The 14,469-nt window shown below is 40.6% G+C and overlaps 1 protein-coding gene across 25 annotated transcripts in view; it reads left to right on the plus strand.

Annotated features, from left to right (window-relative positions):
* ARPP21 (cAMP regulated phosphoprotein 21) overlaps window positions 1-14,469 on the plus strand; it is a 154,644-nt gene that overhangs the window by 76,169 nt on the left and 64,006 nt on the right. For 10 of the 25 annotated variants that reach the window (XM_031024148.2, XM_081824054.1, XM_081823985.1 and 7 more), the window contains 3 exons: window positions 1,813-1,872; window positions 5,887-6,119; window positions 13,397-13,627. In XM_031024148.2, coding sequence (XP_030880008.2) covers window positions 1,813-1,872; window positions 5,887-6,119; window positions 13,397-13,627 — 524 coding nt within the window. Of the gene's footprint in view, window positions 1-1,812; window positions 1,877-5,886; window positions 6,120-13,396; window positions 13,628-14,469 lie in introns of all 25 variants that reach the window. The other 15 variants (XM_081824065.1, XM_081823993.1, XM_081824039.1 and 12 more) reach the window with 8 other exon arrangements.

A 14,469-nucleotide genomic window follows, 5' to 3' on the forward strand; every position in this document is an offset into this window, starting at 1 on the left:
AAGTTTGTACATTTTCCTTATGTAAAGTCTCGACTTCTGGTCCTTCCAGAGGTCTATTTCCTGTTACCTTTACCAGGCATTACAAAGCATAAATGAACTTGCAATTTCATTGGCTTATGGACGAGACTGTTCACTGTATTTGTATATTGGGTATCATTAGCCACTTCCTGTGCCCCATAATTATATATAGCTATGCAAACAATGATTGGAATAATATTGTTTTAAGTTTCTCACTCTAAACAACCTATTAATCTAACTTGGAAATCTATCTAAACTGATCTAAATTTACTAACTTGGGAGTTAGCAGGGATGAATGGGTTACACAACTTATACAAAGTCTTGAGCATATGAGCCAAAGGTTTTCAAATTTAACATATACTTTTAAGAAATAGTTCTAAACTGACATAGATATTCAAATGCTCCATTGATTTAACTGCAGGTTTTCAAGGGGAATTCAAGAATTCCACACTAACTGTTTTAATCACATTTAAGGTGCAGCAGAGTGGGCAAGTTGGAATGGAAATATGGTATCCCTTCAGAAAGTGGTGCTTAACTTTATTTCAGGGGTCGGCTTAATGGGTGCCCCTGTAAAACTGATTAAAATGGAGGCTGTTTGATTAAATTCTAGTACTTAGAGAAAATTTAAACTGGGCATTAGAGATGCTTGGGGGGGGAAAGCTATCTTTAATATTAGCAGTTAGAAATCTTTGAGTAGCTAACCCCCTCATTGAACCGCCTCTTCTAGAAGAATAGATGAAAGTAGAAAACATGTCTAAAGAAGGCATTCAAAAGCAACCTCAAAAATCCATTCAGATTTACATGAATATTCTCTATTTACAGTTAAATTAAGAATCCATGAGCACTAACATCTTAGGGATAATGATGAAGCATTCCAAAATTCTATATTCTAACTAAAACGATGAAGTGAGTGTTTATAATTCAGTTTAGTGGGAAACCTTATTCCCTAGTCATCCAGCCAATCATTTTCCCTGCCTTATGCCCAAATTTTATTCATTTACTTGGATCTTGCATAAAAAGACTGCTAATGCACTTTAAGTGTTCCTTAGATTCAAATTGAATTATATTCATCATTACAATAATTGGTCACATACATGCATTGCATATACGAACAAGTCTTGATATTTCCAAAAAGCAAAAATTTAATTGAGTAAATTCCCCTACAAAAATAAATACATTTCTTGGATACCTGTCTTTGGAATGTCAGTATTTCATTCTCTGCAACCGCCCCCCCCAAAAAAAGATAACTTTAGGGGCGCCTGGGTGGCTCAGTCGTTAAGCGTCTGCCTTCGGCTCAGGTCATTATCCCAGGACCCTGGGATCGAGCCCTGCATCGGGGTCCCTGCTCCGCGGGAAGCCTGCTTCTCCCTCTCCCACTTCCCCTGCTTGTGTTCCTGCTCTCGCTGTCTCTCTCTGTCAAATAAATAAATAAAATATTTAAAAAAAAATAAAAAGATAACTTTAATATTACCCAAAGGAAAAAAAAATCACAATGAGTATATTTAATTAAATATCTATTAAACATCAATTTCTTTTATTTTCCCCCTCTTCCATTTGTTCTATTTCTTCTTCCTTTCCTTTTTATCAAGTATTGGTACCTCAATCCTAGGATAGGGGAAAAATCATGCTGTCATTAATTTATTATTGCAAAATTCAATATCATGCACATAAAATATAGTCCACGGGGTTGGTTTGCAAGAGCAGTACTGTTACAAAAGAGTACACATCCATTTAGCACAGGGCCTTTAGAGTCATTAGGTTTTATATCATAAAAACCATGTTTTTCATTTCCAGTAGGCTCTTGGAAGACAGTAACATATGCAATGAGACCTATAAGAAAAGACAGCTCTTTCGGTTGGTATGGCTTACTTTTTTAAAACTGTGTTTTCAGATTATGTGGCAGAATCAATGTTAAATATAAGTGTATTAGTATAAAATATCTGTTCATGAAATAAATATGTTTGGTTCTATCTTTGTAAAGCTTGTTACAGAGCTGGTACTGAAGCCATATTGGATAATGCTGAGCTATGGGACCAGGAAATTACTGCTTGGTATATAATCCTTTCGGGTTCTTCCTCTGATTTTCCATTTTTGGTGGGTTTTTTGTTTTTGTTTTTGTTTTCCCCTCAAAGGTTAACTTTGGCAGTACACTGATTTAAGATTCAACTTTGGTGAATTACACCAAGTTAAAATTTCTCTGATAGTTTGCAATTATATATACATGCTTGATACTGGAAAAAACACCAATGATAACTCCGTTTGAGTAGTTGATTTTTAGCCACTACTATCCATCATAATATTTCAAATATGTTTTTCAAGCACAGATTTTATTTCCAAGGGAAGGTACAGGATTGCTTCCAATTATGATGAATTACTTAAATCAAGATCTGTGTAAGATAAAGAGAATGGATGTATATGTATTTATTATATATTAATATTGTATATTTTAAGTTATATACTAGGCTGGAAGCTCCATGAAAACAGGGGGACCATACCCATGTTGTCACTACCCTATTAAATATACCTCTAATATTCATTATAGGGCAAAAAGGATACACAGCATTATCAATGCACTCAATATGTAATGCATATATTTAATACGTTACTGCTTTGATGAATATTAGGATTCATCTCTGTTGCAGGAGAGAGAAAACTTACTCATTTACAAACAAACAAAACCTCTTGCCCACTTAGAAGGAAGAAAAGACTAAGGAAAAAAATAAATGGATTGTGTGCTCAAAAAGTATCTTTTTGTAGTAAATGTGAATTTAGGACCTCATCATTAGAAAAGTTGGATTAATTTGTTCCCCTCACACTTTGGCAGGAATAAAAAGATTTTTTTTAAAATGTCCTTCATTTTTCTAGGCTGAACTACATAGTCTAATGCCTTCCCCTTGTATTGATAGACCATTTATTATCACACTTGTAGATTAAAACAATAACTCTGCATTGTTCCTTTGAAAACCCAGAGAAGAGCAAGAAGAATTTATCAGTACTCCTGTACTCACACCAGATCTGGCCTGCTTAGGCTGATAAATATATGAAATGTGGGTTCTTGCCCCTCTAGGCCAATTGGTTTCACATAGCTCCAAATCTGGTCCCTAGCCAGAGTTACCATCTCCTCAGATCAGTCATTACAAATGTGAGTGCCATCACCCACCGAGTCACCAAGCACAGAAACTCAGGAAGATGACTTAGCACAAAGACATCCACACAATAGTAAAAGCAACTCAAAGTGTACATCATATCTAACTTGGTAAAAAAAAAAATACCATGTACAGACATGAAGGAAAATAAATGTTGTTAGTTATATTAATCAGCACAGAAACAGAACTTCAAGTATGTGCTTTATGACCACTCTGGGATCAAATTCTCATTACATACACAAGGACCAACTCCTCTTGATGACCAGACACCTCATTACTATTGTCTTCCTGGTTTCTGGTAGGAAGGGACCAAGACTGGGCTTAGGAGGGATAGGAAGGCACTTGTGGTTATGTTTGTCTATGAGGTCTATGATTGTATACACAGATAGGAAATTCAATTCTGGACCTCATTTTGCCAGTGCTAAGGTGAATAATCAGTAGGTAGAGCAATAAATTATTGTTTCAGTGTATAAATAGAGATCCATAAATCAGAATTAGATGCATTATTATGAATCTCATTAATGCTAACTCTAAAGCAGCAACTTAAATTCCCTCTTTTGGGAATTTTGAGAGCTCTTGACTTTGGGATGCTGATTTGAACTGGTGGAGAATAGAGGTAGAAGAAGTCAAGGAAATCTTAGGTTGCCTTATTGGCCAAGGGTGTGGGACAAGTCTAGAGGAGTTACCCACGGCCAGAGTGAAGCCTGCAAACTCCAGCACACTAGTTTGCACCCAGGAATAGTGGTGGACACTGCTTTGCAGACAGGTCAGCCACACTGGCATTTCCTCCCACGGAGGTGCAGGGGGCATAGGGAGAGAGAAACTCAAGCAGAGTTCATGATCATCACCTGCATATGGAGAGCTTCCTTCTGAGGCATCTTGTATGCTGAGGCTAAGGACTACCCCAAATCTTTTCCTATATGCAATATTCCCCATTAGCTCCAAGTGAGACTATTGTCACATCCTTGGTGCATTCACAGTGGCTAAATAATGATTTTGCCAAGATTTGTCAAAGACCGGTCAAATTAATCAGAATTAAATGTGAAAAGAGTAAAGTTGAATTTGGTACTTGAAAGGAAAACAATCAGGAATGGAACACCACACCCTCGAAGAGGCTGGGTTTTTTCCCCTCTACCCCCACCTCCTCTGGCTTTCTTGAATTTCAAAGGAGTTTTAAGAACTCAAGCCATCTGACCATTGGTGAGTGTGTGATACTTTCTACTCACAATCTAGTCCATTTTTAGTTCCTCCTTCCAAACCCAGCCATCCTGAGGTGCTAACAGAGAGACTGTAAGGAAACATTGATGCAGGACAGCAGGGCACTGAGTGCTTTTTGTTTTGTGAGTTTTCTGTCCTCCCCTCATTTTACAAAGTTCCTATCATAGATGAGCCATTTCATTTTTTTTATCTCTTGGATCCATTTACCTTCTTAAGTCCTCATAAAACAAAAGAAAAGTTTATTAGGTAAAGTTGAAACAAAAGTGAACATTTTCTGTGTACCTTCTGTACAATTTTGTTGGTGAGCATTTCGATCAGATGCACACACTCCTAACATCTCCACAGTCTATTTTTGTCTTTAGAAGACTATCTATTAACAGAGCTACTGACCACATCTGTGAGATTTGGATCAACACTTGAGCACATCACATTGTTTAGTGATAATGAAATTATGGGTTGTATCTATTGCCCATGATTTATGTCCCCTTTACTTACTTATAATCCATGAGGATCTTAGAGTATTTTAATCATGTCTTATTTCCAACTGCAGGAAAAGCTTTGAAAATATTCACTAAGTTCCTCTTTAAGCAGATTGGAAACCAATGAAAATGCAAATTTCATCAACTTTCTCTATAAAACACATGTAATTTTGTGTTCTACTTAGAGATATTCTGGAGTCTTCAGAAAGCACGTCTGCCTATTGGACCTCTTCCCGTACATTCACTCTTTCTCAATTTGGATTTTGAACCAATGTGTTCTTTCACCTATGGAGCTTTGTTATTTCCATTGATCCCTTTGGAAAGTGTCCTGTCAGTGTAGTGTTTATACTGGTGTTGTTATTATCACAAGTTTTTCTATGTGAAAAGGATTAAAAGACACTTTCCTCTGCCCATGAAGGTTAAACTCATCGGGCAAAACTCTCACCCTAGGTCAGCAGAGTAATTTCCGTGATTTCTGTGCTGACTGCCAAAGCCTTAATGAATTCAGATAGACATCTCATCAAGTTAGAAAATAATAAACGGCTTCACTGCCTCTGTGTGCATTTTCTCACGGTCCATTATTTAACGCTAAAGGGACAGACAAACTTGTCTTCAGTGGGAGTTGCTTTCAGAATCATTCAAGATCATAATTGGTCCCAAACCTTGACTCATTGTTGACTTGGGTCAGGAGAATTTATCCTCCTTTCCTCTCCATAAGAGAAGTTAACAACTGTATTTTATACCAAGTCTTTTCTACTTATTTCTCCTTCACTGGCAGAGGGATGGTTTGACATTTCTAGGTTTGGTTTTTCTGTTTGTAAACATGACATTATGTGTGGTATGTTATCTGTCTGCCCATCAATGAGCTATCTGTGGCACAGTTTGTGAGGCAACAGGCTTAATGGAAAGGGTTGCAAGAAGGGTCTTGTGTAGACGGCTCTTCCAGGAAAGGTCCCCCTCTAGATCCATACCTCTCATGGAATGTAACACTGTCCCTGTGCATCTTTCCGATGGCTGTGCTCCAGGGGCAACAGAGATGGCTCAGGGAGAACATCCGGGAGTCGACAGAGCAGCTCGGAGAATGAGCTCAAGTGGCCGGACCATCAGAGGGCCTGGAGCAGCACAGACTCTGACAGCTCCAACCGCAATCTCAAGCCCGCCATGACCAAGACGGCAAGTTTTGGGGGCATCACGGTGCTGACCAGGGGTGACAGCACATCCAGTTCCAGGAGTACCGGGAAATTGTCCAAAGCAGGTAGTTAGTACTGAATGGGTTTATGTCCTGATGTATTTCCTAGATTCCACCCAGCCCATACAGTCATTATTCCCTGTGGCTTCTGGTTAATTAATGATGATGATATTAATTGCTGAGATACCTGGGAAGTCAGAAGGCGCAATGAAAACACCAACCCTGTCTCTTCCTAGCTGTGTGCCTAGGTCAAATTACCAACCTCTCTAATCTTCGGTTTCCTTATCTGTTGTCAACCTAAAATTGTCAGGAGGCAATAATTGAGCAAGAGCATTTATTTGGGAACAAAGCATTGCAATTCAGGGTACACAGATATGGGTAACAACCTAAATGGTGTCCCACTTGGGAGCAAAATCAGGGGTTTTTAAAGCAAGAAGGGAATGCTTGTTTACAAAGAATTTTTGATTGGTGTTGGTGGCACAACTCTGATTTTGATTGAATATAATTGGTTTCAAAGGCTATCCCTAAGCCGTCTCTTACTATAGCATGTTGTAGGTGTTTGGGCTGGCATTTTTGCAGTTTGGCCCAGTTCGAAAGTTCATGGTTCTACAGGTGAGGACGTGTCAAACGCCCATCTACTTAATGGCCTCCTGACTCCATTTGAAAACCTCTTAACATAAGTGCCCCATGTCATTTCAACTTTCACACTATGAAACATAGGTTATTATAGAATATGACGTTACCCACTCCCCACCGCCCCAGCAAACTATTGTATGTTAAATTTCAATTAGTTATATACAAATGGTTACCAAGGCACCTGCACAAGGTAACTATTTAACGAAAGCTAGCTATTGTTTTTAATTTAATACTATGATCAATTTCTTAAAACCACACTGTAAGGCAATTATAATATTAATAGTTTTGGCTGCTGCTTTGGCATGCTGTTAGTCTGATTGTGGGCAAGTTATTTAACCTATTTGTGTCCTGGTTTCCTCATCTGAGAAATGGGAATAATTGTAGTCCCTATATTGCAAGGTTATTTGAAGACTAAAAGAGTTAATATACACAAAGCAGTTAGAATAATACCTGGCAGGTTATAAGCCCTCAATAAACATGAGTTCATGTTTATTTTTATTACTGCCACAGGGAAAGTGAGCCTCAGAAAGGCTTAGAGTTCCAAGTAGCCAGGTGCGGGTATCTCTTTTTTTTTAACCTTGTGTTTTCTTCTAAGTGAATAGTGATCATTTGAGGTAGGTAGTTCAAGTTTGCATGGACAGTCTTTGGGAGGTGAGCACTAATGAGAACCATGACCTGGAAACAACTTTAAACTGATGGAAGCTTTAATACCATGGGGTTCATATGAGTCCAAAAATCCCCATCATGGTCTGCCATCTCTAGCTCCTCCGTCTCCAAAATCCCTCACCATTGTTTCCAAATTATTTTTAAATGTTCTCAAAGTACCTCTTAGAATCCCGGGACAGTAACAGATGACCCTTCAGTAGTTCTCCATGAATTCAGTGTGTGATGATAATTTGTAATGTTTCTGTTTGGTTTTGCCTCAGAAGTTCGGAGCTAGGGTGGGGGTCGAGAGCTGTGATTCAGTGACACGCCCTGGGTGTCAGACACACTGGGGGTGCATTCACAGACCTGGGCTTGCAGGGCAGGGACGGGGATGGTGAATGACCAACACTGACCAGAGATTAGACATGGTTGCCCTAATTTGAGAATACTTTCCTATTCAAGCTTCATACTCACGCTAGGGGGCACTCTTTGTGAAATCTAGGCTTATTATGCTAATGGTTTAAGATAATTATGTTGTTGAAAATGCTCCTAAGAAATTATCTCGTGTTTTCCTACACAGGCGGAAAACTAATAGCATTTAGTCACAGACAGTACTATATATATACATATTTCCTTCTCCTTGGAAAGACTCAGGTGGGCTCACACTGCCTTCTGCCTTCTGTCATATCACCAATGGTGAATTCTTGATATCTTACTCTAATTAATTGCTCTTATATCCCACTATTGCAGCAACTGAAGTCAAGAAAACCCACTGTGGTGCTCTCGAGCTCTTGTAAACTAAGAAAGGTTAAATAGTTTTAAATCTCCTTAAAATGCAGAAACCAAGGACCTTAAATGGTGCACTTAAAAATGCCAGCACACCAAAAGAGCTCTTAAGATTTTTAAATTAATCGTCATTCTCCATACACCAAACTCCCAATCACTTCCAAAGAAAAGCTCTTTGGAAACATTTAAAACACTTCAAGAATGCTAAAATGCCATGTTCTTTGAAGAATGATTAGAAATTGTAAGTGCTTCAGACATTTTTTTTCCCTTTTAATCTAAGTGTCTCCTTTTGAAAGCTTGTCAAGGTGCAGGAACGGAAAGCAAAAATAAAAAAAAAAAAAGAAGAAGAAAAAAAATTAAAGGCGATCAAGATAGAATGTCAAAACAAGCTTACAATTTCCCAAGATGGTTTTATGAAGCAAAGCTGTCAGTTTTGCTGTCATGGATCTTCAGAACAGCACAAGTTTTCAATTTTTTGCCTCATTATTCGCAGTGGAATTGCAAACTCTTTTTTTGACCTTTCAGAAATCAAGCCTGGAGTTGTGACATTTAAGTTACTCTTCTCCTCCTCTAATTACATAGGTTTGAGCTTTAAATAGATAATGATGAGACTTTCTCCAGGTGGGGACATGCTTTCCTACATTTTGGAAGGAGCTTATTGCTGAAGTCTGAATACAGAAGCTCATGCTCTGAAGGCCTGGGCTGTCTTTCCCTTATCGTATCCCTGACACTGAGCTTAGTGACTGTCACCTACCAGATGCCCAGCACACGGCTCCAGAGGTAGATGATGTCATTTTGTCACAACATCCTCCTCGTGGAGAGGACAGGAACGGTGCTTGTACCATAACCTCCGCTGCTTCTTGGTCGCAGCTATGAGGTTGGGAAAGGAGTATGACATCTATTTCTTTCCACCCTGGTCAGAGGACATTGCTTTACTATCTTCCTCTCTCTCGATCTCCAGAGCAGGGGTTCTCGACTGTAGCTGTGCCAGAATCACCTGAAGGATTTGTAAAAACACAGATTGCTTGTTTTCAAATCATGCTTTGAGAACAAATGCTCTGGAGAAATAAGATATCCTTACGTTTTGTTTTAGTAATTTTACATGGCATGGTATTTTGTTTTGGGGATCCAAGGGTATTCTTGTTGTTGTCACCTTCTTGTCTACATTCCAGAGTATTTTTGGAGCCAATGCAAGACACCTCATCTCTCTACCACTTCCTCTTCTTCGTGTTTATTTTCATTACAGTGCTAATGCATCCTGGATGTTCTCTTTCTTCTTGTAATTTCAGAAGCTTCAGGTCATTCTATTGAATTTTCTGCCCTGAATCTGGAAATATTTTCTTGAATTATTAATTCAGGAAAAAATACTTATGGTTCCGGGTCCTTATGAAAGAAGAATTGCATCAGACAAGATAAACAGACAAGGAAGATTCTGTTCATAACTATGGCAATAAGGGTCAAGACTACTGCAATAGGGGTGAAAGACTGAACTCAACCTTGCACTAACGACTTACAGGGGAGTGCTGTAGTGAATCACTGGAAAAGCACTGAGGAAAGGTAGACAGGTGGTTGGTGAATTCAACTAAGTCATCTTCGCTGATTGGTGCTTATCAAAGTCAGTCTTCTTTCTACCCTCCCACAGAAACTGGCAGACAAGGGCACTAGTTCTCTTGATTGTTACATTTCAGAGATGGCTCCTGAATCCTCAAGAAAGACATACCTGGGCTAAGAGGCTAGTGGAAGATTTACACCCTAAAGGGGCAGAAATGCTCTAAGAAAAAGCAGGTAGAGGGACGCTCCTCTGGAAGAAACCCGTCTAAAGTTTGGTCAAGCTGAGAAAAACTTTAAGGCCATCATCCTCATAGCTACTCACAATTTAGTCTGGTGACTTATATTTTACAAAAGAGGATACTAAGGTCTAAAGAAGTAGTCAGTTCAGGGGTGCCTGGGTGATGCAGTCAGTTAAGCATCCGACTCTTGGTTTCTTTCAGGTAGTGATCTCAGGGTTGTGAGATCAAGCCCCACGTCAGGCTCTGGGCTCAGCGCAGTCTGCTTGAGTTTCTCTCTCCCTCTGCTTCTCCCCACCACAATCTCTCTCTCTCTCTCTCAAATAAAAAAATAAATCTAAAAAAAAAAAAGAAGAAGTAATCACTTCCTGAAGAAAACACAGCTACTCAGTGGCAGAACGAGAACTAATACTCAGGATGCTTCCTCCCTGGGCAATGGGAGAGCTCCCTTATTCCAAGGGAAACTGCCCACACCCTTCCTCTCTGCCCAGTCAGTTTTCCATTTTGCTTTGCCTTACAATCTTTTACACGACCTTCCCCCCCCCCATTTTCCCCTTTTCCTTTTTCCTGTCTCTCTCTTGGGTGTTCACCAGAGTCCCCCATCAGTCATCCTGAAGTCTTGTCCCTACACCTTCCACCAGCTGCCCCTCAGGGTCCAGATTCCACTTCTAAGCATCTGATTTGGGGCAACATTGACTTCCTATGCTGTATCTCCTAGAACTTGGCACAGTCCTGGTCAGGGCCCTGGCCCTACCTACATGTCACTCTGGAGTAAGGCATGGTCCACGTGGTCCTGTTGCCTGGGTTTGAACGCAGACTCTGCCACACATGAAGTATGCTTGGGAGATTTACTTAACATCTCTGAGGATCAGTTCTCATTTTCAAAATGAGGTTGCTGTGAAAATGAAACTAGGTAATTCACATAGTGATTAGCACAGCACTTGTCACGTAGACATACTGTTTAAATATTTGCCATTGTTAACATTCAAGTCCCTGAGAAAAGGAGACTGGACACACTTTAACTCTCAGCACCCAAAGCAGTAAAGTTCTCAAATATCAATTTTGGGTTTTTTTATTTTTTGAACATTTCTAATCCTGTGCCTTTTATCACCATTGCTAGCGTCCATTTTTGATCGAGAACTTCAGTAACACTGGCTGTATGCACAACAGAGACTGATGTTTACAGGCTGCTCAAAGCTGGTTGTAAGCCAGCCAAAAAGGGCAGTTACTAACCCTGGCTTCATGGTGGTTGCTGAGCTATCCCCCCTAAAGAGGGTTCACTGTCTCCATCTTTGCAAGTGTTGAGAGTTTAAGCTAAATCCGTCTCCTTTCTATCCTTTTAACCTGTGGAAACAGACTCTTTACATTGTCTTTGCACTGCATTCTCATTGTTCTTGTTGAAGGTGCTGCTCTTGTCCTGTTGATAGAAGGACATGATATTGCACATCAGTGATTAATAGCCATCTTCTGAAAGTCAAAAAGAAAAAACACTCTGGATTTTCTTGTGGCACATCAGCTGTGTGCATCCATCCCCTCTCCTAACCCCCCCTCCCCCTGCCAGCATCAGCTGACACCTCAAATTACTCAGGACATGCCGCGTTAGTCCCAACCCTTTCCCGCTGTCTGACCCCTCAGCCTGGAGGTGAGCTGAACCTATTTTGTATGAACTTCAGCATTTAGCGGCAGAAGGTTTTGTTATGGTTTATTGCTTTTGCTGTTGTTCTCTCTGCACTAGTGTCAAACTTGGACTGTAGCATCAAATCACATGGGGCAAGTTCACAAACACGCCCTGCAGTTTGCACTGGGGCTGCGACCTTGGGGACATCATGCCAGGATGCACTCTCAAAACTACTCTTAGCATTTTCAGATCTCCTTTTAGATTCTTTATTTTTCCCCCATACATTACTCAGCACCCATCAGCATTCTAAACTTGTTAGATGGTGCATCCTGAATTAGCCTATAACTTTATCATTATTAATAATCAAGTCGTGGGAGAAGAAGAGAAGGTTCCCAACTGAGAACACTGGTGGCAGTCCTTGGCATACATATATGCTTGCTTTCAGGAAGCAATGTTGGGTCACAGTTAAACCTAGATCAGTCTGTCTAGCTCATATCCCGCTCTGTCACTAGCTGTACAAGTCGGCTTTAGTTATCGAACTTCTCTATCCTTCAACTTCCCTATCTGTATAGCCAGTAATAGTACTTATTAGTACAGTGTGTCCAGGTGCTCACACATACTAAGCGCTCAATAAATATCACTGTCTTCCTTCTCAAAAACTATGTCCTCCTCTAAATTCTCTCCAATGGCCCCTCTTCTCTGTAATTACATGCTGTATTCCTATCACTCATTTTTAAAGGTCTCCAGTTTAATTCAAGGGCACATGTTAGAATCTTGAAAACAATGTTAACTCTTCCTTATATATGGTTTCCCTTTAATGACACAGAAGAATGCATTGTTAATGACATAAATTGATAGTCGTGAGCTAATAAATAATTTTAAAAATTTCTTGTACTATATGATATCATCCAAATCATCTGCTAGTTAGAATTTTCTCTCCAATGCTCTGGTTAATATTCAGTGCCCAGAACAGCCATGGTCAAGGTCTGGTCGTGGTGAAGAGCAAGTAGTGCCTAATGGACGTGGGATATACCAGGTGCCAGAACAGCCATGGTCAAGGTCTGGTCGTGGTGAAGGGCAGGTAGTGCCTAGTGGACGTGGGATATACCAGGTGTTTCCTTGTCCACAGTGGAGGGAGAGGGAGAAGGCTGGGTTAGAGTCCACCTTGTAATCCAGTTACCTACATGTTTGCAAAATACACAGTCCACAATCCTCCCCATGATTTTACTCTTCTGTGTTGTCTAAAGGATGATCCAGCATTCTATGAAGGCCAAGCCCTTCTTGGTCTGCCTCTTGGGCACATTAGTAAGATTTCTGTGACTATGTAAAATACACACCTTAAGCACTCTCAGTAGGAGTGACCCAGTTCTTCTACTCACATCTGAGGGGAAAAGATTATTTCTGGCCATGCCTCTTCAAAATGCAGCTTTATGGTTGTTGGAGAACCAATACGTTAGAGCGATGCCATGATCAGCACATTCTAGGACTCCTTCTTAAACTGCAATCTCTTTAATATCCACCTGGCATTTTATTCTCCTACCTCCAGTAAGACAGCCCTCTGGCTTTAATTACTCGGGGTGATGGGCATCTCCAGGCATGGAGTCCGAAGCTTTAGGGTACCATTTACCAATGTACCACCCTACGGGCATGTGAGAGGCTGAAAGAGAGTGCTCATTCTTAACCTCTCTTTTCCTAGGAAATCGACACATCTGAAAAATATGTAGCAGATATCTCAATAAAATGTGAGCCCCAAATGTTGCTCTGGTCCTGCAGCACTCACCTCGAATGGTTTAAGGATGGATTAAGTAAACTAGGCATTTAGATCCAGAGCTCCCTGCGTTGGATGATTTTCTGATCCTTTTCTTCTGTGGCAGGTTCTGAGTCTAACAGCAGCACAGGCTCCTCGGGGTCTCTGCCCCGCACCCACGCACCCCTGCAGGGCGCGCCCCTGGCTACGGGCGTAGCCGCTGGCTCTCCGGGCTGTGTGCCCTATCCAGAGGGCGGAGCAGGGGGCCAGGCAGCCCCCAGCACCAGCTACATCCTCCTTCCACTGGAGGCTGCGACAGGCATCCCGCCCGGAAGCATCCTCCTCAATCCGCACACAGGTTAGTTCCTTACCTCTGCTATGGCAGGGACTCAAGATCAGAGTTCTGTTCTTGTGTTTGGGGCTTATAAATTCGTCAGCAGGTTTTCTTAAAATTCCTGAGCAGGAGAGCTGGGTGCATGAACCACTGTGTAGGGTCTTGATTTAGGAAGAGAAGATCTATAGCTGTAATCTCTATCTCTATGTTGATATCAATATTGATATGTAGTTATAAATAGAGATTCTTCCCAGAAATATCCACTTTTCCCTCTATCCTCTTTGTGTTGACCATGGTGTGTCTCAGGTATTCCTGGGAGCTAAGACCAGAGACCGTAAAGTGATGATCTGGGAAATACTAATTAAGATACTGTGTTTCGCAGACTAAATCCCAGCTTAGCTTCTTATTATGTCAAAAGTGTTTTTGCATCCAAGATATTTCACAAACTTGAGATATCAATTGGGACACATAGCAGATTCTTACCTATAGGGTGCCTGGGTGGCTCAGTTGTTAAGCGTCTGCCTTCGGCTCAGGTCATGATCCCAGGAGCCTGGGATCGAGCCCTGCATCGGGCTCCCTGCTCAGTGGGAAGCCTGCTTCTCCCTCTCCCACTCCCCCTGCTTGTGTTCCCTCTCTCACTGTGTCTCTTGCTGTCAAATAAATAAATAAAATCTTTAAAAAAAAGATTCTTACCTATAGAAGTTGCTCTTTTGCCTTAGAATTTCACCCAATTCCACCTGGGGAATAAGGAATAGCAGTGACAAATAGGACATAGGGAGCAAATTCTTATGTATTTTAAGGATCCTAGGACTAAACTGGTTTTGGTGAGGTTTGGAAAATTGGTAACTTCAATGATGATTATTTTT

The sequence above is a fragment of the Leptonychotes weddellii genome, chromosome 1 (assembly GCF_054177405.1).
Source record: "Leptonychotes weddellii isolate Sample4059 chromosome 1, ASM5417740v2, whole genome shotgun sequence".
NCBI classification, from domain to species: domain Eukaryota; kingdom Metazoa; phylum Chordata; class Mammalia; order Carnivora; family Phocidae; genus Leptonychotes; species Leptonychotes weddellii.